Source organism: Sphaeramia orbicularis, chromosome 24, assembly GCF_902148855.1.
Source record: "Sphaeramia orbicularis chromosome 24, fSphaOr1.1, whole genome shotgun sequence".
NCBI lineage: Eukaryota > Metazoa > Chordata > Actinopteri > Kurtiformes > Apogonidae > Sphaeramia > Sphaeramia orbicularis.
In genome coordinates, this window is record NC_043979.1 from 15,254,050 (window position 1) to 15,281,555 (window position 27,506).

General features: G+C 39.6%; 1 protein-coding gene across 6 annotated transcripts in view; it reads right to left on the bottom strand.

The window, feature by feature from the left end:
• Positions 1-27,506, bottom strand: part of nrxn3b (neurexin 3b) — a 355,069-nt gene that overhangs the window by 247,423 nt on the left and 80,140 nt on the right. For 5 of the 6 annotated variants that reach the window (XM_030127828.1, XM_030127829.1, XM_030127827.1 and 2 more), the window contains exons 6-9: positions 24,874-25,175; positions 23,374-23,397; positions 21,588-21,749; positions 3,595-4,033 (exon numbers count right to left, since the gene is read on the bottom strand). In XM_030127828.1, coding sequence (XP_029983688.1) covers positions 3,595-4,033; positions 21,588-21,749; positions 23,374-23,397; positions 24,874-25,175 — 927 coding nt within the window. The remainder of the gene's footprint in view (positions 1-3,594; positions 4,034-21,587; positions 21,750-23,373; positions 23,398-24,873; positions 25,176-27,506) is intronic. The other variant, XM_030127826.1, reaches the window with a different exon arrangement.

Genomic DNA, 27,506 nt, shown 5'->3' on the forward strand with positions numbered 1-27,506 from the left:
CACACCAGAGTTCTCTGGAGGATCCCACCTAATGCGGAGATTGGAGCTCAAGGCAACAGAAGTTTCTACCCCTTTTCTCTAATATAATCTTCTTCTGGTACTTTCTGTGTATTCGGCCGTGTTTTGAGGTCAGAGGACACACGGATGGGAAAAGCGTGGGGAAACAGAGTCAGTTTCTATATCAGGAAAAATATGACTTCATCCTGGCAATAAGTCATGTCGGAAATTAATATACTGAGGAAGTATTCTGCTGTGATGTGGAAATAAACAATTACATTGTAGGTTTGATGCTCAACTCAAGAGCTGCTCTACAGTGACTACTCCATTTTTCTTGATTGAAAGTGTCATAAAAACACAACATTTAAGGTCAGCTGTAACTGCATTTGCCTTCCATTTATATTCATAGTACGTCTTTCCTGCCCAGAATCCATAATTAAAAAGAAATAATGATTATTTTGTTAAAGATACAAGTAAAATGACAAAATATTGATTGGCTTGGTTGTCACTGTGAGCAACTGGAAAGCAATGACACTTGTCAGTATCTATTACATTTGCTGAGGTAACAATAAACTGGGAACTCAATATGATTTTAATTATATAGCTATAAATGCTGATAGTTTAAATTAGTATACATGGGTGCTTCTATGAAATTGGTCCCTAAAACCACGATAGAGGGGCTAAAAATTCTAACAAGTTATAGACTAATGTTATGAAGTAAGTTTGGAAGCACTTCACTGAGATAAAAGAGAAACTATTTTTCAAATTAAACACATTTTTATATCATTTTTATACAAAAATCTGCATGTAACATGATAAAAAGGACACAGAAATTACACGCTACTATTTTTCTGAATATCTTTCTATTCTCTCACATATACATTTTAGGAATCAAACTAATTATGCAAGGCAGTGTTTCACAAAAAGGACCACTGTTGCAAAATCACGATTTATGTGTTTAAAAGGGCCGGTTCTGCATGCAACGCGAGTGGATGTGCTGGGTTACACGCAAAACCTTAAATGAGACTGCCGATTCACGAAAAACCCGCATGTCTGAATTAGAAAAACGACTAGGATCGTTAAATTCAACACAGTGTCTTTATTTACAGCGGTATATAAGACCATTTCAAGCCATGTTTTCCAGATCAAATGCATTGACACCTAGATAGCTTTTCATGTCCCAATTTTGGTCCTATTTCTGGCCCTAATATTTTATTCAAATTCATTAATTCTGGGATGGCTCAGAGCAAGAGTATAATTTTTTCTGCATTTATCTGAGGTCATCATTAGGTACATCCTGGTGGGAAATATGTCTAAATTCATGTTTTGTTTTTTTTATTGGGTCTAAAAAAGATGGCAAAGTGCCAGGCACCAAAATGAACCCAGTTTCATAGAAACACCCATATGCTGCAGTGTGTTCTTAAAACAGTATTTAGGATTATATTCCTCTTGGTGTGACTGTGTTGTCTTGCACCATTTTGTTACTGGTCCACAGCTCTGAGACTAACTATGTCCTAACTGATTGACTGTATGACCAAAGGCAACAGATTTTTAATTGAGCTACAACTCAGCTTCCTGACATGAATCGTTGTTGAAGTTGTGCTTGAGCATGTGGTCCAAAGAGAAAGTAGGGTGGGGAAAACCCAAGAGAGAGATGTGTTAACAAAATTTGTACACAAAAACCCCACACACATATACTCCTTTTCCCTCATGTAACGTGGTCAGAATCTACAGAAAGTGCAGTGCGATGGTATGCACCTCACACATACTTCAGATTATATTTCAGAGAAAGCTGAAAATATGAATATGAAATGTAAGATTAATAATATCAAAAGTAAGCTACAATTTATAATGATTATTATGTTTTTCACAGCAGAAATAATTACTGTTTCCTCAAACAGGGGAAAATAATAAGGTAACAGGCTGTTATTTGTAGAATTGGACAAGAGGCAAGCCTTTATTTCTAATATGCTCTGCTTAACAAGTATGAATAGTTGTATTTAGTATGAAACAGTCAGATTGTTTCGATGAATGTATTAACCCATACAGACCCACTGGCGACCAAAAGCATCTACTGATGTAAACGTTTAATCCCTGCTGATCCATTTATCCTATCAATATATGTAAATAACTGGTGTACAATGCAGTTTGTCATCTTTTCATGGTCATCAGATATGACCCATTTGGACGTTCAGAGGCTCTGTAGTGAACGTGGAAACACCATCATCTTCTACAACACTGATTCACCAGTAAAACTTATGGAGTTTGATAAACGACAGTGGATGGACATACTGCATTTATGTTAAGTTTATGATATCTTCGATGGAAAAGACACTTTTTCTTCAGTTTTTCTCTGTTTCTGACATAATAACCCTCCACTTTAATCTGAGCTTTTTATGAAAATCTTCACTGAAAAATCACAAAATACAGCGGACAATATTATAATAAATGATAAATAATATTATAATAATATTATGATAAATCACTTGAGACAGGTTACATACAGAGAAAAATTATTTTTGGAACTGACACAGATGTAGCACCAGGTCTTTATGGGTTAAATTAGACTAGTATAAGTGAACACTGTTTAACCTTCGGCACATTATATGACAGGCACTAGGCCTTTGTTGATAATATTTTCAATCTGGCTTGTATTTAAGAACAGACTTATACAACCTTGGCTATAATTACAGCTAGGTCCTGGTTTTTATTTGAGGAATTACATATATACAATTTACACTGGACTCCAAGGTTTATAAGAGAATTAATACTTCATGTGATTTTACTTTCTTATTTACTTGTTGTAGAGCCTTAGTTCTACCAACTTTAGTGAGTTAACAGCTCACAGATTGACATCTCCCTGATGAGTCTTTACAGTAATTTATTAATAGTACAGAGCTATAAGCAGCTGGAGGTGTGTGTCAAAGCCAGCTGTAGTGTTATGCTCTGAGTTCACACGCACACTTACTTTAAATATCTAATCAGACTGTTTTCAAGACGCACCCCTGCTCTGAATTGCACTGTTATTTTGTTTGCAATTCCATAACAGAAATAGACATTTTTCATACCTACACTCCTTCATTTGGAAATCAGTGAAATTCTGTTATTTTCTTTTAAAATAACTTGTGTTACCAATGACTTGTTAAAGTAGTGTCGACATTCACTTACATCTAACAGAGGGAGGGGGAAACAGGCGTGTGGATCGATATTCATAAACTAGATCAATGCATGCACTTGGGTGTGTAAATACAGTGAATAGAATGTGTCTATACATTTCATCGTTTGTGTGCACACATAGCCTTAGTCGTCAATCTGTACAGTTTTATGCATGTGGCCCCAGGATGTTCCAAATGTTGCTCCAACTGAACATAATGGACAGCAAATCCTAAACATTGGCAGGGTTGTTATACTGAAACATAAAATAATACACAATCCACGCCAATGGAGAATTTTTACCAAACTGAAAACTGACAGATTCAAACTACAACTAAAGTTATTATTGCTAAACTTAAAAAAAAAAGAAAACTAACAAAAACTAATGCTATTGTCACACTTAAGAGTATTGGACGTCTTTTATCTCCCTGGTCTCCTTCTTACCTGAGCGCCCGTCTCTCTGGATGTCCACATGGTGCCAGGCTCCGTCGTTGACCTTGGCTTGCGTAGCTTTGACCTTGATGGTGCCAGAGCCCATGTCCAGCAGCAAGTACAGCCCTCCGTCCAGCAGCTCCACGGCAAAGAAGTCCACCTTGTTGTTTTTCTGGCCCTTTGCGTCCCGCCGGTCCTGAGGCTTCCCGTGGGTGAAGAGTATGAGCCCGTTGGGTTCAGAGGTGCGGAAGTCGAAGGAGATGGAGCCCACGCGTTTGGTGTTCCATTTCGGTAAGGCCAGGTAGGAGTCTGGGTTCTCGAAGTTAATGGGGTCGAGGGTGGGAACGTTTTCACACTTGAAAACAATGTCGCCCTGGAGTTTCATCTTGGGGTCCACTATGCGGGCGAGCCGGGACAGCTCAAGGCGGATATCATTGTTCTTGTAGACCACCTGGGAAAGAAACACAGAAACAGGTTCTCATACATTTAAATATATAGATAGGTCTTTAAATCCTTATTCAGTCTAAAAATCTTCAATGAGACAGAACCATTTCGGGACTTTGGGGGGGGGGGGTGAGTTCTCATTCGCCCAGGTCATGGTTCTTCTAGGTTCAACTGGACTTGTTTTGCTCTTTTTTCTTCATCCAAGAGACTTTTCCAGTTGATTATATGCTATTGCTCACTATTTATAGGCTGTAGCTCCCATATTTCCAAGAAGCAGTGAATTATAATCAGGCATTTCTCTGTTTGACCTATTTATCTGCTTTGATTGGATGTTTTACAAAAGTAATACTGATGATACTCTTATACTGGGCTTCTCAACTGGAATTACTGACTCTGTGGGAAATGACAATCCCTACCCACCTAGATATTTTTAAAGATAGTTTGACATTAGCTTCACAGTTAATTTACTCATTCAGATGACTAAAAGTTACTCCCTTCTGTCACGGCTTCCATATGTTATTTCCAACTCTGTTCTACTGTATTTCTACTTTTCTAGGCATATAAACAGTTTAATTTGTCAAATCTACTCATGAAACTGACAAGGTGTGGGTGATGTGATACTATATGTAATTAGTGTTGAGCGTTGTTTTTCTTACATCCCCTTTTGTGTATGTGTAGAGGTTCAACTGTGAACTGTCAGAGGAAAATTGCCTGGTGGAATGCATCAAATGGACCATTTCTGTCTGATAAAATACATTGTCTTTATGCTTGGCATGTACTACTCTGTCTTGGATGTTTATAAAGGTGATAAAATAAACTGTAGTGGAGTTGTATCAGTGTAAATATTTTAATCAGTCGATCTCTAGTCTCTGCTCTGGAAACATAAAAGAAATTCTCAAGCTTTTTGTTTTTCTCAGTAGTAGAACCATTAGTAGTACGACGGCAACATATTATATCTTTCTGCAAAAAGTAAGTATAAAGAGTCATTGATGGAATGATCAAATGTCCTATTTTGATTACTTTTAACTGTTCCACAGGCTTGGCTGAAAACTAAAGATGTGTTTGCATTGAGGGCCCCGAAGCTCTTAACAAATCTGCCCACAGAAAGTCAGTTTGGCAAAGTCAATAAACCGTTTAGGAACGCTCTTTAAACATGCTTTTATCGGACAGGCTTTTCTGGTTTTACTTGTGTTTTAATTTCTTTGACAGGTCTTTTAAGTTGTTAAATTGGATTTGGTTGTTTTTATGCTTTTTTATTTTATTTTTTTTAAGTTTTACTTGAGTTTTAATTTCATTGACATTATGTCGTTTTATTGGGTTCACTCACCAAATTGCTTCTATCCGTTTTCTTTTAAAAGCTGATGATTTGTGACTAGTCTGCCTCTGTGAAGCACTTTGTGACTTAGAGTCTGAAGACTTCTACATAATTACAGATTATCAGTATGAAACGAATCACTATCTTGCCTCATTGCATTGGTTTAAACTGGCACATTCTCAGAGCATTTGCCGACCGACGCTTTGTGAGCAGCTGCAAGTTTCCAGCTTGTTTCACTGAGTCTCTTTGGTCTCAGCAGGCTTTTAGAGTAGATTTTGTTTTAGTCCATCACTGCAGGGGATATATGTGGAGTAATGATTGAAAAAAAATATCTATTTCTGTGTCAATGATTTGTACTTCATTACAAACTGTGATATCATAGCATCACTAACTGAAGCTACATATTGCCAATTCAAAGACAGCAGGATCGATAAAACTAATATCTTCGAGGGTGTGTGGGGCACAATTTGTTTCTCGTTCGTTTTCTTCTTCAACTTCAATTTATCCATGATGGAAAAGGAGACAGAGCGCATGTCTATATTTTCATTTGATTGAACACCTGCCGACTGAGTGAGGTGCGAGAGGGGATGGCTAAATTATTGGAGAGTCATTCCCTCTAACGTTAAAAAAGCAGCGGTCCTTATAAACTGAGACTGAAATCCCCAGGAGTGTCCATGACCCTGTGAGAATATATCCAATATCATACCTATTTACCTACAATAAATTTACCCCTACCCCCTAATCCATAAATGTAGAAAGCAGCTCAGTGTTACAGTCAAATACAAGAAAATAGCACAGAAAAGGGGAGCAGAATATTGTCAATTGGAATCCATTCAAGCAGAAAATTAATGTCTTTTCTTTTTTCTTCTGGGGAGGAAAACGTGCTTTTTCTGGCATATAGGGCAGTGTGTGCGCGCAGGAAACAGCAACACTGTTAGAGGGAGCACAGCTGTCAGCAAACAGATTTTGCTGCTGTGGGATTACCGATAATCCTGGAAGATTTGACAGTAAATCAACACAGGTGACCCGAGCAGTGAGGAGGGACGACAAGAGGGGGCAAGAGGGCGGGGAAAAAGTGTGTGTGTGTATGGGGTGCGCATGGGGGGGTGGTTGTGGTAGTAGAGAAGCTGGCGGGAATAAGGGCAGCGGGAAAAAATACAAAAACGGCAGGAAACTGCACAAGAAAGAAAATATGTCAGGAGGCAAATAGAGAGAAAAAGAGGAGGAGATCTCGAAGATTAAATGCTGTAAGGCCAGCGTGTGCCACAGGCTTTCAAAATATACTAAGACTGTGAACAATACACACACACACAGCGATGCACAGCAGCTGTCAGTGCTGTTAACCACCATGTTTAATCTTCTGAACACGACACAACAAAACACGTACCGCATGAGCATTTAATCTACTGTTAATGCACCACACAATACTAATGAATAAATACAGGCGAATGAGGGTACCTGCTAACAGAGTAAATGAGCTGATAGCTACGCAGCTGTCCGGTGCTGAATGTGACGAAAAGATGACAGTAATGTTTGCTAAGCGTGCAAATATGACTCATGGCTCGAGGGATCATTTCTGTTTGTTCTTTGTGTTTGCATGCGATTATCTGCTAAGCATTAAAATTGAGAATAAATATAGTAAAAAATCTGGCCGTCTCTGCAGTTATTGTGAATCGGCACCGCCAGCGTTCTGAGCTCAAGTTACCCAAACAGCCATCAAATCTATTGCACAGTTTGATTCGATGTTTATCATAATTTCACAAACCCAAGTCAGTCTTACATGAAAGCAGGGGATGATTCTGAAAATGATATTCTGAAGAAATGTTGCAATGCCCTATGGCTCCGAACACTGTTGGTTGTAAGCACCATTAACACTGCACTGATCTCTACGAAACACTGATGTTTTCAAGCATTTTCTTTTTGAAGCAAAATACCTTGCATTCCACTTCTCAGCAGACCTCTCTTGGGCGAGAGAACAAACTGAATATTACATGAAAAAGACGAAAAAGACGCTTTAAAGCTGCTCATATGCAATGGAGAACTTTTTTAATAGTATTGCGATGGTCACTATGAGGTTCTTAGATGTAAATCACTCACACTTGGCAAAGTTCCTGGGCACTCCATCTTAGTGCCAGATACATATTAAGTGGAACTCTACGCAGAAAAAATAATTAAACTCTTTGATTCCTGACTATAAAAGCATTTTTTTAGTTCCACATGAGCCTTTTGGGACTCCCTTGGTGAAAACCACTGAACTCGTGACAACCTTGCTCTGTCTCTTAGTATGCTTGGCATTGAAGAAGCCTTTACAAACTCTCTGCAGTGTTATTTGGGATGTACTAATCTTACAATGAACCAATGCCAATATGTTTTGGGATTATGATTTTGTCTGTTCTGCAACAGGCCGATCAATAAGGTAATCGAAATGATGTTATAAAAGAGGAACTGACTACAGCAGAGATGTATACCTCATCTTTTCCTTTGTTATGGCTTTGCTTTGCTATCTTTTGGCCTATCAACAGCCTTATGGGGCCCATTCATAATGCACGCACAGGGGACTGTAACGACTCCATAAAGCCAAGATCCTCCATCTCTGCTCCTGGATGGTGTATTGATCGGGTCTGGTAAGGAAACAAGAAGAAGGGTGAGGGGAAAGGCAGGTGGGTGGAGGAAGAGTGTGTGCGTGCGTAAACACACACTCACATACACATCTTCTCCCTAATCTACTTCAGATCAGTGCTCATGTCCTTTGGCCTCAGCCACAGCTGCTGTCAGCTGCTGATTTAGCCCCAGTGTTAATGAAGAAGCAAGGTAATTCCACTCAAGTGAAGGGAAGATACACACAGACACACAAAAAGCAGTTAGGGGTTTTTGCAGAGGGGGCCCTGCCTTTGCTCAAACAATACTTTTAAAGGTGAATGCACAAACTAAGACAACAAATACATGCTTGAATAAATATTTTATAAGCAACACAACTGATGAGAATAGAAAAACAAAATGTGTTACTTGCAATTAGATAGTCATAAATTACTGTGATGTGTTGATTGGGTTGTGCACTGCAGCACTACTCGGGGGTCAGTTCTCACATACCCACACTTATCTCCACACTTCACTTTGGAAGGTGCAGCTGAAGCTATTATCATTCTGGAATAGGAGGAAAAACTTTCTGGGATATTTATATTTCTTTTAACCAGTCACAGTCATCTTTGGCAGCTCCAGAGATGGTGTTGGGAGGAACTCCTCTGAGTGGAACTGGACACATTTGCACTATGAAAATGGCACAAATAACCATGTAGGCCTAGTTTACTGCTTGCACGATTCCAGTGTTTGTCAAAACTTTCCAGTTTTCAGTGTCCTGTTGGTAGTTCAGAGGGTTATTTCATGCAGTGAGCAGGACTTTGAAAACAGTAAAGAAGTAGACACTGGAAGACCAAAATGACCAGTGGCTTATTCCATATGACTAACTGCTCTGAGTCAGACTACTAAATCACAAATAACATACTCTCCAACCTACGTCTAAAGCATATAGGTGGCAATGCTTAACAGTGTTAGATGACTTTTGTTATTGATCACAGGGTCAGTTTTGACCAGATAAGTAACTGTTGACCAATCATGCTTATTCAAGTTATAATCCTACTATAATGGACGTTCTATGTCCGACACGTGTCCCGATGTTGCAGCACGGGAGGGCGTACGGGTGCAATGCCGCTGTTGCACCACGGGAGGGTGCTATCGTACAATGGCACCACGGGTTCAATGCCGCTAGTAAGATACAATGTTCATTTTATTTGGCAAGCACTTATGTTCTCCAGCTGTTCTCAAACCTTGAAAAACCTCAGCAGATTATTAATGAATTAATTAATTATTCAAAGAGTGTTAGCTTCATTATACACTACATTGCCAAAAGCATTCGCTCACCCATCCAAATAATCAGAATCAGGTGTTCCAATCACTTCCATGGCCACAGGTGTATAAAATCAAGCACCTTGGCATGCAGACTGCTTTTCCAAACATTTGTGAAAGAATGGGTCGCTCTCAGGAGCTCAGTGAATTCCAGCGTGGAACTATGATAGGATGCCACCTGTGCAACAAATCCAGGCATGAAATTTCCTCACTCCTAAATATTCCACAGTCAACTGTCAGCTGTATTATAAGAAAGTGGAAGTGTTTGGGAACGACAGCAACTCAGCCACAAAGTGGTAGGCCACATAAACTGACGGAGCGGGGTCAGCGGATGCTGAGGCGCATAGCGCGAAGAGGTCGCCAACTTTCTGCAGAGTCAATCGCTACAGACCTCCAAACTTCATGTGGCCTTCAGATTAGCTCAAGAACAGTGCGCAGAGAGCTTCATGGAATGGGTTTCCATGGTCGAGCAGCTGCATCCAAGCCATACATCACCAAGTGCAATGCAAAGCGCCGGATGCAGTGGTGTAAAGCACGCCGCCACTGGACTCTAGAGCAGTGGAGGCACGTTCTCTGGAGTGACGAATCGCGCTTCTCCATCTGGCAACCTGATAGGCGGGTCTGGGTTTGGCGGTCGCCAGGAGAACAATACTTGTTGGACCGCATTGTGCCAAGTGTAAAGTTTGGTGGAGGGGGGATTATGGTGTGGGGTTGTTTTTCAGGAGCTGGGCTTGGCCCCTTAGTTCCAGTGAAAGGAACTGGGAATGCTTCAGCAGACCAAGACATTTTGGACAATTCCATGCTCCCAACTTTGTGGGAACAGTTTGGAGCTGGCCCCTTCCTCTTCCAACATGACTGTGCACCAGTGCACAAAGCAAGGTCCATAAAGACATGGATGACAGAGTCTGGTGTGGATGAACTTGACTGGCCTGCACAGAGTCCTGACCTCAACCCGACAGAACACCTTTGGGATGAATTAGAGCGGAGACTGAGAGCCAGATCTTCTTGTCCAACATCAGTGTTTGACCTCACAAATGCGCTTCTGGAGGAATGGTCAAAAATTCCCATGAACACACTCCTAAACCTTGTGGACAGCCTTCCCAGAAGAGTTGAACCTGTTATAGCTGCAAAGGGTGGACCCCCGTCATATTGAACCCCGTAGACTAGGAATGGGATGTCACTTAAATTCATATGCGAGTCAAAGCAGGTGAGCAAATACTTTTGGCAATATAGTGTATATAGCTGACCTCTTGAGCCCCTGTGAGCCTAAATATGACCACTGATTGACCATGGCTTTCCATTCCTCACTCAACACTAAAAAAAAAGCTGCCCTTTTCTGTTTTTGTTTCAGTTGTGCAATACATTTACTGTTTGATACATTAATTTCATTGTTTGATGCATCCACCCATCCATCCAATTATTTTTCATCATAACCTTAGTTTTTGTTAAATGTTGCTTGATAACTTTCTACACTTTCTGACTTTGTTCTGAATCTACTATATAAATACAACCATAATTATGACATCCATCCATCCATGTGTGTCATTTTAAAATCTGATGGTGAGCCGGCTACATAGCCTATAATATAATATAACATGGGTTATTAAAACGGCTTGAGACACTTTACATACCAAAAAACAAGTACTTAAGTGGCTTTTAGCATCATGTCTAGGAAACAGGGACCTTCAGTAGTAAACCGTCTCTGCTTTTATGTGCAAAGTATATTCTGTTGAAGCTGATGATGTGGATTAAGATGTAAGCACATCAAATAAAACCTAATCTATTTACACTCTGTTGGGCTGGATTTACAAGTTTTATCAGAGGATAATTTAAATTTCGTGGCACATAAATCCCAAAGTCCCTATATGATTCTTTGGTGAGAAGAAAAACATGGCGTTGGTGATGTGAGTGAAGTGGCTCTTTGATATAGTGAATTACAAAACAAAGCTCCAGACCTCCGTCATGCAGTTATCTTCAGCTGCTGAACTACATTACTCACTGCAACCCATATCCCCGGTCATACACGCACAGACAGAAGCAGTCCATTCAAGTCGGACACATATTATCACGCTGGTGACTCACAGTTCAATATATACTGCTATACTTCAACCTCCACATCTAACTCAGCATCTACGTACATCTGATTCAAGGTTCCCACCTGTGAAAACAAGTCTGTCACTTCCTGCAAATCATTTTAATTCTTTCTAGGTTTATAGCTACCCACTGATGGACAAATTGCTCATAGTAGTTGAAAATGAAGTGAAAATACACCACTACAAGTAAAAAGAATGTAAGCAATATCAATAACTCATATGAAAATTTAAAGTACCCATCATGCAATATGGCTTCTGTCAGTGTTTTACTATTAGATATATTTTCATCAGATTACAGCTGTACTGAAGTGTTTTACTGCTGTAGATGGTTATGGAGGAGCTCATTTGGATGGTTTTATATAGTGAGGGTGACTTTAACTGATTGAAGTATAAAATAGTATAAAATGGAAATATAAAATAGTATAAAATGGAAATATGAAATAGTATAAAATGGAAATACTAAAGCACAAGAATGTCAAACTTGTACTTAGGCCAGTATTTAAAGTAATACAACAGACTTTTTCAGCCTTCAAACTATATTTTCAAGGTCATTTTAGTGGTATAAAAACTCACAATAGGTTCAATTACAATTATTTTGTCATCACTCTAAAGCGTCAGTATCGTCTGCACTGGCACTATGCAACTTTTGGGTTCGGGTCCGGACCCCTACACAAAAAGAACTACAAAATTTGACTGCTTTACAGCATACGTCACTGATACATCACATAATTGATGGATGCATGCGCACACAGTGAACGTCAGTAAGGAGTCTGGTGTTCCGGCATTTGAGCTTTTATGTCTGTTATTAAGGAATAAAGGAGACGAGCTCCAGGGGAACGTTCGCCTCCAAAAGGATTTTAAAGATTGTTGTGTCATGGCTGTCACCGAGACATGGCTCACCGAACAGGACCACAACTCCGATCTTACCATTGATGGCTTCGGGACCCCCTTCCGACTGAACCACAACACTGAAGTAACAGGTAAACCACAGGGAGGTGGGGTATGTCTGTATATTAATGAACAATACTGCAGCTCTGTTGTTATTAGACTACAAATCTGTACACCAGACATTGAACTTTGGTCGGTGTCATTATGCCCATTTTACCTCCCACAGGTATTCTGTTCGGGACTGGTACAGGGAGGCAAACCCCCTTAGAACTGTAAAAAAATAAAAAATAAATAAGAAACGTCCTGCCCCCTCAAATTGAAGTTTGAGAAGTTTCAGGAGGTAGGGAAAAGGTAAATGAGCTTCACAACAGCGGGAGTCTTAGAGGAATTAGTGACGCATCTTAAGTTTCACTTTCACTTTCATGCCGATTCTGCCTCACATACTGTATTTGATGCTGTACAGAGATTGCAGACCATCTCACCGGAGGCTCCGAACTTTATATTGAGTGATTTTAATCATGTCTCACTGAGGAGGACACTAGCAAATTTCTATCAGTATGTCTCCTGTCTTACCTCAGGAAGTTTGCAGGCATCAATGACTTGTCAACAAAAGTGCAAGTATTACTGAGACATAGATTTTGTTACAGACAATACCATTTCTTGACTTTAGGGGGACCCTGCGAGCAAAAGTTCTGTGGTGTTGCTTTAAGCAAATATATAGCTAATGTCACCAAGACTGAATTTCAAAGAATTTAAGAAACAAATTTTTACAGTCACCTGGAGCCTGATTCTGTAAACCTGCATTGTTTGCTAGCTTCACAGTTTAGCCTGTAGGGGTTAATGGTGAAAGGTGGAGGTATTCCATTAAAGTCTGAGGTCTGCATCCATCCATCATTGCTCCCCCCTCTAAGGGAACATTAAAAAAAATAGGAATATAATTAAAAGGACAGGGTGACATTTGCATTTGTATTGGAGGGGAAAACAAGCACTGCCTGAACATGCTGTGGTGACTAACACAAAACTAATGACGACAATGTTCCTTTCAAATGCCAAATATTGGACTCTTGCCCTCTCACCACTTCTTCTCACTTACTCATCATTCTCTCAGTCTCTGCCCATTTCTGTGTTTTTTTTTTTTTTTTTTTGGTTTCATATCAGCCCTACCCTCACCTGCTAATGTCGTCTCCTTTGCTCTCAGTACCCACCCCTTCACCTCCCTCTTCTGACTCATCACCATCCTGTCGTTTTCCCATTTCCTGCATGTGCCTCCTGCTCTCTTGGCTGAGCGCTCCATGACACCTCATGCCCTGGCCACCCCCGCATTCTGACACAAGTTGCCACGACGCGGCTCCGGTGCCACTGCAAGCAGACGGCGGGATTGGATGGCGTGAGAGTTAAAGGGGGTGGGGGGGGTGGGGGTGGAAGATGAGGTTGCAAATATTTTTTATTTTTTTTTAAAAAGCACTGACAGCATGGCACTTCAAACACGAGGCTGACTGGTGAATGAGACGGGCGGCTGCTGCCCACTGGCCCTCAGTCACGTGATTGGTTGCAGTCCACATGGCAGAACACGAGTGTGGGTGGGGCATGTTTGTGTGTGTGAGAGTGTTGTGTATGGATGACATCCCATGTAGCCTAAGGCACCAGATGAGTGCGGTGGAGACTGAACAAGAGAGGAGTTGTGATGGCAGCATGCAGAATCCCTTTTGTTCGATTGAAAGAGAGGGAATAGAGATATCCGCTCAGAACAACACATGCTTCCATTAGTCTATTCATCAGAGTTCCTTTGGAAGTGATGCATCCTTTGCTTTTTTTAAACTCATAATAAACAGAAAGCAACATGCAACTACATTCCTATTTCAGCAGCAAATCAAGTGGTTCACCCTTTTTGATGCTAGCAATAGGCCAAACTCTGAGACGGAATCATTCGCTCATTATGTGAAGATACTGAATCCAAAGGAGGAGGTGGAGAGAGCAGGGAAGAATAAAAGTGGTGTAGGAGAGCAAGGGAGAGGCAGAAACAAACAGGTGAAATATAAGGAGTACATGTAGGTGAAAGGGTGCCTGTAAATACGTGACCCATAGAAAAAAAAAAAAAAAAGACTTACTGGATTTTCTTATAAAACCACATACGCGATCACATGGTCTAGTCATGAGCTCAATGTGTCGTCTTGAGATCCCGGGTACCGAGCAGCATCATGTCTGCTTAATGGAGCAACGTATGATGAACAGTTTAAGGATCGCACAATGTAACCACAACCAAGCCACAAGGTGAATCACAACAATACTTCTGTCCACCTAACGCTTGCTCTCATGGGCCAGCTCATGCTGAGTCATACCTACTGGGATAATATTGGAAACAAATGGAAGATACGGCTGCCTCCATATCACTGCCGAGAAAGGAATCCATTTATTACAACATTCTAACTGTATTTGCTCACGTATGCATATGATTTTCACTTTTCACATCTAAATAGCATTTATTACTGAAGGAAATGTAAATGCAATGCAATATAAATATACTGATTCAACACTGAATATCTCCTATATGCCTTATGACAGGTTAGTATTGTTCATAAATTTTATTTTCAATATTTTTCAAACTTTTATTTCCCATTTTAGTTTAGATTTAAGAGTATTTCTTTAGAGTTTTTTATGATTATTATCAGTATTATATATAGAGAGATATAACTAAAAACTGTGTACCATTGTGTTCGAATGTTCTGTCAAGATCAGCTAAATACTAACACAAGCCACATATAAGCCTTTAAAATGGACTTTAGACTCTTCTTGAGAAATGTTCCAGACATTTTATCAACCTCCACTACAAGGCACTTGCTCATATTCAAAGTAATCCCAAATACCTCTGGGACTTTCTCACAACTTTCACTGCGATGATGCCAGGTATGGACGGATTAATGGACGAACCATGATGCCATCTGCTAGATAGCGTAAAACTGGCACTGCTAAAAAAAAAAAAAACCTGGAAGATAGATTTCATGTCCTCCCAAAATACTGGGCCCTAGTATGTAATAAAGTGGCAAGGATGAAAACTTCAGACATTTTCTCTGTTTCAGTTTTTTAAAGACAGACTGAGTAGATTTAGGAAATTTTCATTTCCAAGTGAAGCATGGTGAGTCCAGGGTTGTTTTCCTGCTGAATCGGTAAGTACAGTAACATAGGTAAGAAAAACCTCACAGTACTTTGTTGTGGCAGTATTGTGTACCAAATAAACTCTATAGAGCTGGCGCACCTGTTCTGGTCCAACTGCTCATTTATGTTTCATGGTTTGTGGAGGACAGACTTCAATGGTTGTCAAAAGGTAAAAAAAAAAATGCTCCAATGTTGCAAGAGCACAAACATAATCATGGGGCTTTTCATGCTGTGGTTATTTGGACTATTCCCTTGTGTTGTACACCAGGTGGTGATTAATATATTTTTCATCGTTACTACTCTGATGCTACAAAGAAGTAGGGTAGCTTTGTTTTTGGCTAAATTCTATATTGGAAATGAACAGGACTGAAAACATCATGCAAACTAAACCAGTTTTCCTGAAAAGAACATATACAGTACATGTTCAAACAGAAATTCTTGCCCTGCCTTCAAACATTGCCGGGGTTGCATTGGAGGGGGCATGTTGTTTCAGGTACAGGTGAAATAGAGTCTGTGAAGTAAGCTTTGAGTAAAAGATTCATGATTTTGAGGATTCCTTAAGGAAAAACAACTGCACAGTGTTTTTAAGTTATGAAAAGACAGAAAAGCAAAGTTGAGCGGGGTGCCTTTCTGTCTGTGTCAATGAACAGGCAGACACTGTGTCATAACAGTTCGAGGCTGTATGTGGGATGAATTAGCCAGTGTAGAGAACAGAAGCCTGAGTCACTAAGCTGAACACATACAACAAGCTAGACAAGGTGACTCTCATGGCTATTGCCCAATCAGGGCTGATTGTGCGGTGTCCATGCACATAAACATGCAAAACAGGTTGAACCAAGCGAGTGTGTAGTGGTCTGATGAAAGCTAGCTTGACTAAATGAAAAGGCATATTGGAAGGTGCTTGACGGAGCTTGGCAAAACATCACTAGACTACTCATGTCAAAATGGAGAAGGTTGTGATGGAAGAGGAAAACAGTCAGGATGAGAGTATGTAGAGGGGCCAGCCTGAGAGATGCTGTGGGATGCCAACATCCCTGTAGCACACTTCAACTACGAAAGGTTTGACACACCAACATCTGAAACGCTCTAACAGGATGCTCCAATCTTTTCACACTTATTTTATAGACTGCAATCAAGAAGTGAACATAGGCTCCAAGAAGTCATCCATTGGTTTGCGGATTAACATATTGAAGCCTTGAGTTTGGCATTCTGGCCTTCTTGAATTTTTTTTTTTTTTTCTTTTTTAAGCCCGAAGACTATATTTGGATTACAGGATGGAGCTGGGGTAAAACTGAAACACCCACCAAACACCTACTAACCAGAAAATGTTATGGTAAATGCCCCAAAGGAATTTTAGGAGCTTGGAAATAGTAATATTATCATCACATAATACAGTGTTAGCTTGTCTGCTAATCTGTTGATTGAGGTTGGAGTTAGGGAGAAGGACGGGGTGATGGGTGAAATGGTCTAAACTGCCACTACTGCTTACTGAACTTATCAAAAATATTGACTCAGTGTTAAATAGAAAATGCTAAGTGACCACCAACTGATTTCAGGTACTTGCTAAATGTTAACCAGTAACAACTGTATTGTAAAGTAGGGTAATACATGTAATGCATATAAACACACTATTTAGCAGTAATGAGCTAATTAGCTGACAGGCCATATACTGCAACACCAAAATACTGTTAGCATTATCTACCAAAGTTCTGTTATGCGTACACTGGGGACTGTAGGCTTAAGAAATGGTAAACTTCACGAAACGTTCCTTTGAGATCTTGTTAGTATAACTTAATCGCAACTACAGTAGAGCTGGCTGTTCTGGAAAAAAAAGTTTTAAAAGTCTGCTTTAACTGCAGTATTCCATATTTATAGAGAGAAATTGTGATTTCCTGAATCAGAATTAATGGCATATATGATTATTTGGACCAGTGGTCTTACACTTTATATTTCCGCATTGGCTTTGGTTTTAAGCTGTGGTTGTTGCCCTTTGGTTTAACTGCCAAATTATCACATTATCACACTAAAACCTTCAATTACTGTAACATTGTATTCTTCAAGGCAAAGGCCAAAGCTAATTTATTTGTTAGTGTTCTGTGTATTCAAAAGTGAAAATTGTTTTTTCTCCACTGTTTACACACACTTTGTGGTCTGCTGGTTTTGAAAGTAGAGCTCAGATTAGTTGTATGCTACTTAAGGTGCCTGCGGCAAGCACTGGCAAATGAAAGGGAAGCTGTTTCTTTGACTGAAATCTGATCTAAGCATCAGTTTCTTCACAGGATGAAAATGCAGAGAATCAATTAATCACCTAAGTGTTAAATATCCCCAGTTTATATGATACGTCTGAGACAAAATGAGATAAAGCCCTAAATTGCATCTCTATACCTAACTGCTGTCACTGCACCATCATATCATTGTTCTTGCTCACTGCTCTTCATGCTTTCAGCCATCAGTGCTGCAGCTGTAGATTGCCAGTGTCAGCTGGCCAGGGCTGCCAAGGCTGTTTATCCTAACGCAGGATCAGATGGCTTTCTAATGAAACTGAAAACTGCTTTACAATTCCTCCAAAGATGAAAGTGTGCTCTAATAGCGAACTATAGTGACAATTTTCTGGCTAGATTGCAGTCATCTAAAATACATTAGCCCTGTAATATAAACAGAAAGGGTGTTTCTTTAACAATATTACAGCGTTGTCACTGTTATTACATAGAAAACATGAAGAAGAATAAGAGCAAGCAAGGTAAAGAGGTCCAGATATATAATTAACCCGTACATAAAACAGTATTAAAGTCTCAAAGACCAAATCATTAATGTGGAAATTACAAAGGAATAATTTTCAATCAAAGCAAATACTGTCACAGACACAAACCCACTGACAAGTAAAAATACAATCCTTTTCTAAGACTACTGCTTAACTGCAAATATTGATCTAGACTTTTTTTATACAGCTCTGAAGAACCACTGGGTCTCACTTTATTATCATTACTTTCTGCAGTGTAAGTAATGGTGGCAAAATGTAAATAACTGGACACTTAATATATTTTTGGCCCAATGTAATAGCTCAAGGAGCCAGAAAATACATTATAAATGTCTCAAAACAACAGTCCCTTGTTTTTTGTTTTTTCTTTCTAAAGCATAGGCCAATATTTCTCTCCGAGTGCTGCCCATTGGGAGGCGTTTTAGCTGCACACTCAAGCTGATGCTGCAAATTACATGTGACAGAAGCAATTTTGAGATATTTCCCTCACACACAAACTGCAGTAAGTGTTATGAATTAAATTAAATGGGGGAATATTGAAAGTCTGATACTTCCTCTGCCAACTCAGCAGCTTTAATTGATAATGCAATTTTATTTTCCTCACCTTTTACTTCTCACCATGACCAAGGTAGGCATGCCGATTATTTTTTTCTGCATATCTTACACAGCTGTCCTGAGTCAGTACTAGACCATCAGTTGTATGTGGCTGCACATTTGTGGATAAGTCCTGTGTTTATCCACTTATCAGAGTACAATAACCCACAGACTTCACCATAGACTATACTGAGAGCTGCATCTAGCCACTGTGACACTCGCTGGTTTGTGGACTATGATTCTGAAGCCTTAATTCTGACACTTTGCCATCAGACACCATCATATTTAAACATTATGGTGGAGCTCAGAAAGTCTGATGGATGAAGAGGTAAAACTTGCAAAGCTGATACTGCTATTTTGCTGACGCAACAAAACAGGGAGATGCTTTGTTAAAACGTCACCAGGTAATTTCTAATTTCTAATTGCTAAATGTTAATACATATACAGCTCTGGAAAAAATTAAGAGACCACTGCAATTTCTTCTGAAATCAGCAGGTCTCCATGTATGACAGCCATTCCATTCCTGTGACTGTTGAATTCCGACACAAGCGCACCTTATTCTATTGAATAAACACCTGATCCATGCCTTATTTAAATCAAATCAAAATCAAATTTTATTTATATAGCGCTAAATCATAACAAAAGTTATCTCATGACACTTTACATATCAAGTTGGTCGAAACCAGACTCTAAGCCACTTTACAGAAACCCAACAGAATCCTCCAGGAGCAAACACTTGTTAGTGGTGACAGTGGCAAGGAGAAACTTCCATTAAGAAGGAGAAGTATAAAAACCACGACTGTGGCCATTATAATCTTCTTACAAAAGGCAAAAACAGTGCTATTAGTACCGCAGAAGTAATTGGTATCAAAAACTAACTATTGAAAACTACTGGACTTCTGCTCTGACAATGTTCCCAAACTCTGAGGACTGGTTTTTCTATCAGGACAATGCTCCTGGCCTCAGCTAGGTCAATAAAGGTGTGGAATACGGACCACCACATGAAGACCTTGACATGGCCAACCCAGTCTCCAGACCTGAACCCACTTTGAAAACTTCTGGAGGAAGATGGATGGTCACAAGCCATCAAACATTGCTGAGCTTCTCACATTTCTATGCCAGGAGCTGCATAAAGTCATCCAATAGCAGTGGTGGAGAGAGAAGACATGTGAAAGCCCTCATTGAAAATCAGGGTTATTCCACCAAATATTGATGTCTGAACTTTTCCCAAGTTACAACATTACTTTTGTGTTGTTTAGAAATGAATATGAACTGGTTTTCTTTGCATTATTTGAGGTCTGAAAACACCTGCATCGTTTTTGTTATTTGACCATGTGTCATGCTCTGCAAATACATGCTCTAACTAACAATAATTAATAATAATAATAATAATATTTATTTGGATTTTGGATAAATGTTGTCGGTAGTTTAGAGAATTAACCAAAAATATTCATTTAACTCAAACATGTACCTAAAAATGGTAAAATCAGAGAAAGTGATCATTTTGCAGTGGTCTCTTATTTTTTTCCAGAGCTGTAGATGCCACTAATATCGTCAGCTTTGCTTGAGACCACAGGTTACTCTTCCAAAAAAAAAAAAAAAACTTAAATACAATTATTAAATAAAATTATTTAAAAAATGAATAATACATAAAATTACATATAAAACTCATCATGTAAATAATTTCTTAACCCATGTTGTGTAACATCCATACTGTTCTAATTTTTAAGTAGTAAGGAATAATAAATTAATTAATTTAAATTTTTGCTTGCATTTCTAATCCTTTGTCATAAACAAGACACTCCCCAACTCCACCTGTCACCAAAACATTTCAGTCTTTTAATCCACCCTGTAATAACTTTTTAATCACTCAGCCAAGTCTCTGAAATTGCTATTACTCTTTTTTTTTTGCTTAAACTGTTGCAGATGATCTTTCTTTTTAAACAGGTTACTCTACTGACTTGTGCTGTTAAAGTGTGTAATGTTTACGATTCATATTATTGGTAGAAATGGATTTCTGGATCAATGTCATGTTCTAACTTATAAAGTTTGTAAAAAATCAAAATAGTTAAAATCTAAGTATTCCTTTACAACTAATATTTTACCTCATCTGTCCAACACAATGGAACAAAAGCAGAACATGCCCTCCATAACCCACCTCTTCATCATGATGTTAATCAATCCAGGTCTGTTATTTATCTAAAGTCAATTTAGGCTGTTCTGGGGTACCATTCAGTCTTACCATTACTTTACAGTACAGTACTGAAATAAAACACTGGCTAATGCAGTTGTACTATGCTAATAGGTCATACATTAAAGGTTAGGTTAAAGGTTAACTCACTTTATTATACCTGTAGGGAAATTCAGTCTCTAGATTCTACCCATCATAATACACACAGCATCTAGCATTAGCACATTAGTAGCAGTGAGCCGTCATTGAAGCGCCCGGAAGCCAGTTCCCCCGAGCTCTTGGTCAAGGTCACTGACACAAGACTTAACCTACGTACACCTGCATAGTGTGGATAGAACTGGCAAACTAGAGCTATATATCAACAAAAAAGTGCAATTCAGTGAGAAGAGCGGTGGATGAAGTGATTACCCATCATGCCTAGTGCCTAAAGTACAAGCTTGTGGTGGCCATGGGGTTATGATCTGGTGTTGCTGATTTGTCCAGTAATCAAAGCCAAATGAGTTCCAACAAATACTGTATGTGACTTTTTTTTAGACCAGGCAAGGTTATTAGTAAAGATATAATGTATGTACATAAGTTAGCATGTTTTATCCATTTTTCCAATGTCATTCATTCATCCCCACATATGTAGAGTATATTTTCTTGTATTAAATAAGTCCTTCCTACCTCTCTGAGGCAGCCCATGAAATTGTTGCTAACTGGCGATCCAGGCAGGTCAGCAGTGCTGGGGCTCCCACCCACATAGAAGAAATCATCTGAGCCCAGCATGGTGTAGTCTTCCTGGGTATAGCCGGTGGTGGTGAGGATCCCATCAACAGAGATAGTCACCTGTTAAGGGGTAACACATAGCCAAAGCCAAGCCATTACACTCTGGGATAAGATTCTGCTGTGTAAAAAAAACACACCTCCTTCCTTGGTCTGCATTCAAAATGAGTTACTTAAGCTTTTCTTTAGGTTTCGACTGAACGCTGGTTTCTCATTTAACCGTTTGAACAGAATCGGTTGGTACCTTGAAGCGATTGTTTTGGACCAGACAGCGTTTGGATTTTGTTAATGGAATTTTTGCCATAGGATTCACAGGACAGGTAAAGAAAATATGGCACAGGCATATTTTCTTTATCTTTGATGGGGGTAAGAGAATGGATCCTAGGTTTGGTTCTGAAACTTCAGGTTGGGGGGAGGGTTAGTACAATGTTCAAACCAAGGACAAATTGATTGCACTTGTCTTAGGTTTCGGGTTTTATCTGATAACTGCAGACACACATGTATGTTAAACACACACAAACAGCACACACAACAACATTCACGCACCCACTCATCTGACTAACAGTCTCACAGTCTCTCGCAGACATCTACATCTATATATCCACGCACATGCAAAACAAAGGGAGGCTTCTCACACCATATCAATGTGCAAACCAAGGTCATCACTGTTAGAAGGCAAATTAAACACATTTAACTGGACATGTAAGGGAGTAAGTGGATCAATGGTGCCATACAAAGCTTGAGCAGGCCACACAGGGTGCAGAGGCTCATGCACAAGACCAGAGCCCATATTCAAACACGCTCTCAGAATAGCTGATACTGATCTCTGATCAGGTTTAGCTCAGGTGTCATGGTTCTGCTGTCGCTGTCACTGGACCAGACCAATAATCCTAGATCAGTAAGCTTATTCTTAGAAATGTTATGCATATGGGCCCGGGGTGATTGAGGTTAGCAAAACACACAAACACCACTTTCACCAGCATGCTACAAAAACACACAGAGGGGGGGCAGGGTGAGTGATACGGTGAAGGGTGGAAGGTGAGTGAGTGAATTAGTGTTAGTGGTTATTTTCGGTGACAGGGTTGAGGTCAAATGACTTTGGGAGAGGTGAGAAGTCAATGAGGTGTGGGCATGCCATGCGCCATAGTGAACTGGAAACAACTGTCAGAGCTCCCGCAATGAAGGTTAAGGGTTGCCATTTTTTGGAAGTTTCTCTTTCAGGGCTCGGTGTTGAGGTCGAGACCATCATGTTTGTTGGAATTGTGGCAAGCTTCTGTCAGTTCTGGACGACAGTCCTCACAAAAAATGGGGACTTTTTGTGTGAAAAATAAAAGAAAAAAAGTAAGTTGCCCTCTCAAAGGCAAAGGAGTCAATTCTTTTAACTTGTTGGTAATCTGCAGTAATGTGGAAGAAACAAAGAGAAAAAAGTAAAAGCCAAAGTGGAAAAAAAACAGGATGGGGGATTGTGGGGTAAAGAAGGAGGTTGTTGGCAGGTCAGGGAGGAAATTGAGAAGAAGCGAAGAAAGAATTGCCTGGTAATACAAACCCATCTCCTCATTTTTTGATAAGAGTGTCTAGGATGGAACTCAAAGAGAACGAATAAAAGAAGAGAGGGGGAGGGGACACACGGCAAACCCAAAAAAAAGACAATAAGAATGATATCTACCAGACAATGTAGTTTGTTTACCATAGCGTGTCCAATGCCTGATTGCTTTCCAGAAAAAGGGGAAGAAAGGAAATCAAAAGAATAGTGAACAAAAAAAGGTTGTTAATAAGGATGGACAGAAAACAAAAACCAAAACCAACGATGAAGAATTAGGATGTTAGTTAGTACATTAGTTGGTTAGATATTGGTTAGTAGTAAAAAATGACTTAATCATGGATGAGTTAGTGTTGCAGTGAATAAACACTACATGATTTGTCAGAGATTAGGAGCAAGTAAGCGCCATCATGCCATCCTAGCCAAATTTTGTACGTCAGTAGTCCTGCGAGAAAGAGCACAGAAGAGTTGTGTAAGAAGTGGGATTGACAAATAAAAACTTGTGTAGGATGGCCTCAATCCCAACAAAACTTGTAGTGTTTTTTCACCCTTAGTCTAACAAAGTGTGCCTTTCAAAGAAGAAAGAAAATGATAGTGAAAGAAAGACAGAACTGTAGAAAGAAAGAAGAAAGCAGGCAAGCAGCCGTTGGCTCTCAGCCTCTAACCCCCTAAACTGGGTGTTATCCTGTCGGGATTTTCCAGCTACGACTATTTACTAACCTGTGGGGCAAAAGCTTACTGTAAGGAGGGTCAGGAAATCGGCACTTACTTGTTGTGCTGCTCTGAGAGCAACGGTAAATGCTGCCTCACCTTGCAGACAAACTAAAGGTCGACCAAGACATTATAGTCACTTTACACAACTTCCCATTTCTGGAGCTAACTCCACACAGCAGTGGGTTTCTTTGCTCTGTCTCCACAGCCTCGGATTCGAAATAGCCCTTCCCAACAGCAACACAAGCTAATCTTAAATGACATTAATGATAAACAATGTCTGTCAAGTAACAATTTATATTTGTGTGCAACGGATGCATAACTTTGACAGAAATGTACTGTATCTGTGTCTTTAAAAAGTATCGTGATCATCTGTGCTATAAATACTGCATTAATGGACGGCTCAAAGGCAAACAGTCTCGGCTTGGCTTTAAAGTGAACGTCTCTATTCTACACAAGCACAAAAACAGTTTCTGAAAGCAAGGAGATAATGACAGTGCCTGATAGAAGTGTCAGCTTACTGGACTGTAAAGCACAGAATCATCGGATAACTTTAATTTGAAGACAGGAAAATTCAAGTTCAATATGCTGATAAACAGGAGAGAAGTAAATACCTAGCATAAAAGTATTTAAACTAAGCTATCAATCACATGCTGCAAAACTGCTTTACCCTGTGTTTTTTCAGCGACTCATTAAGTGGAACAAGAACTTAATGAAATTAAAAGAAAAAAAGAATTACATGTAGTTATAAGACAACTGAAAAAGAATGACATCTCTGTTTAAAATGTTTCTGAACTGTGGCGATGGAATGACAACTAATCAGGTGACATTTTTTTTTTAACGCCAGCTCTTTCAAAGCTCTAAGAAGCAGCTAATCTAAAGCCAAAAAATTCCAGCTGTCTCCACAGTCCGTCCATCACTGTTACCCCCGATTACCTGTCTCAGGTTGCGCGTCACTTTGATGTCGTGCCAGGCGTTGTCATTGAATTTTCCATTGACTGGCTCCACAATGGCCTCAAAGGCCCCGGAACCCAGATTGATGACGAGGGACACAGCCCCATCTTTTAGCGCCAAGTTGACGTAGTCTGCGGATTTCCCCGTGTGGAGGAGGAGGCCGTTGCGTTGCCAAGTCTTGAAGGACAGCGTGATCTCGTCGCTGCTGCTCTGGATGGGGTTCTGCGACAGGTCGTAACAGAAGTACTCGGAGCCACGGAAGGTCGCCACGTTCTCCTCCCTCGCTGTAAACAGACAAGAAAAATGCCACTCTTAGGTTTGGTTTGTCTTTGGTATCTGTTCAAGGCGGTCATTAAGTACATGTTTCAACACCTACATCCAGCACATGACCCTCCTGTTGCAGAGTAATCATGGTGAGAAAAATCTAAGACTAAAACTAGCTGTGGAAATAGACTAGACTAGACTAAATAGACTATCTGAAGTTAAAACAGGGCAATATTTTGAGTAAGTAATACCAAAAACAAAGATTCTCCAGATTACTTTTATTTATTTATTTATTTTACAAATAATGCATTTTTTTCTCCTATCATTATAATTGTTCATTGTTGTTTATTGTTGATATTGGACATGTATGTCTTATAGATTTAATAAAGTATTTTGTACAGATTATTTTCACATATGTTGATTTGAAGTAAACAAAAATCCTTCCCTAACACTGGAGAAAAAAAATGTTTCATTTATAGCCAATCACCAGCCCTTTCAGAAATAAAAATGGAAGTTTTCACAAACACAGCCTACATAAAACCTATAACAAAGAATGCAACAGAAACTTAAGTAAAGTAAGATTAAAATGGCTCTGCACACTGGGGAACTTTAATAAACAGTGTTTTGGTTAGTTAGAGCAGATTCTTTCTTTTATTCTACCATTTTTCAGTTTCTATAAATTAAGCTGTTCCTCATAACAGCAGAAAAATTAAAACTTAAGGTAAATACAATCCATGAAAATCCATAAAAGCTAAACTGAAATAAAAACTCACAAATGATGTTTTAGACACCAAATGGTCATTATCACTTTCATACTTGTTGTATAATGATTTTTAACATGAAACAGTATCTGTATTGGTTCCTGCATCAATCACACAGCAGCCTCCGTAAATATGAGAACTACTTTATGCCACAGAGAAGGTTACATTAAGCAAACACTCTCACTCACTCACAAACACACACACACACACACACACAATGCAAGGCTCTCCATAATTACAGCTATGATAATCCTATCATTCAGTTCAGATCATAAAATCCTGTCTGTATGACCAGGGGTTTAGGTTTCGCATAGAGCCTCTAGACAGACAGACTACTCGTGATGGAACACTATTCCCTGCTAATGGTACGCATAAATCAAACTTTGCCTGATTTTACAGTTTTATATCACTCCTTTGTTGCAAAGTGACTTCCTGAGCCCATTTTTTAGATCGACGCAGAGAGTAAGGTGAGACACAAATCGAGGGGGCTCGGCGGACGGGTGGATGGAAAAAAGTGAGAGAGCAAAAATAAAACGGCCGCACAGGTGGAAAGACAAGACTTGGTGAGAAATAAGTGGATCGGAGGAGATGTGTCACCCTGTGATCTGTACGAAAATAATTGACACCTTTCCCTGCTGCTTCGTAAAAGGTGATCTGACACACTGGCCGGAAATGGTCTGGGGGAAATCAGTTAGAGACAAGGTCAGACTCGTGGTCAATTATTTCCACAGTGTGTTAAGTTGGATATGGCACCACTCATTCAAAGACACAGATAGAAGATTCCTCTCTGGAGAACACAGTGTTCAAGGCAACACTTTTTGGAAATTGCAACCTTCAGACAAAAACATAACAAAACCAACTAACTGCAGTAGCACTTGGTAACAGTTACTCTGTCATTACCTGCCAACAAAACCACTTTCAAAGTGTCATTTCATTTCCTCTGTCCTGCATTTCGTCCATACACTCACAGAAAAGTCATGGGGGCAAGAAGCGAAACGGGAACCAAAAAAAAAAAAAAAACACAAAAAACCCCCACAAAAATAGGAAGACAGAGAGAGATAAATAAAAGACAGAAGGAGAGAGAAACTGCAGGCTGTAAAGTGTCAGTTTGTTGTTTTGGATGAGGCTATATGTAAACATGAGGGAGAACGGTTGTGGAGCTGACAGAAAGACAATGAAGGAGAAAAAATGAGAGTAGAGTCAGAGAAAGAGAGAAATAAAAGGATAGAGGCGTGGGACTGTGGGATGATGGGGCACTGATCCTGAGAAAAAAAAAAAACAACAAAAATTCTCCCTTTGGAGTCAAACTCAAGTCTCTGCACAACACAGAGGCAGGAGGAACTAGCATGGGAAGTGATTCAATGGCCCAGTTAAAGCCCTCTTCCACATGTCAGGGGAATAAATAGAAAGCCATTATTACCACCGAGACAGACTCACGCTGAAGCGCAGAATATACTTCAAAAGTTAAATCAAAGCCCCCTCTGCTTCTACTGATTCCATGCATCTAATCTTAATAGTTGCACCTGCATTCTTCCACAAACCTGTAGGAGTCTAAACCGTATCTGTACTTCCATGAAAACCAGTCTCTAT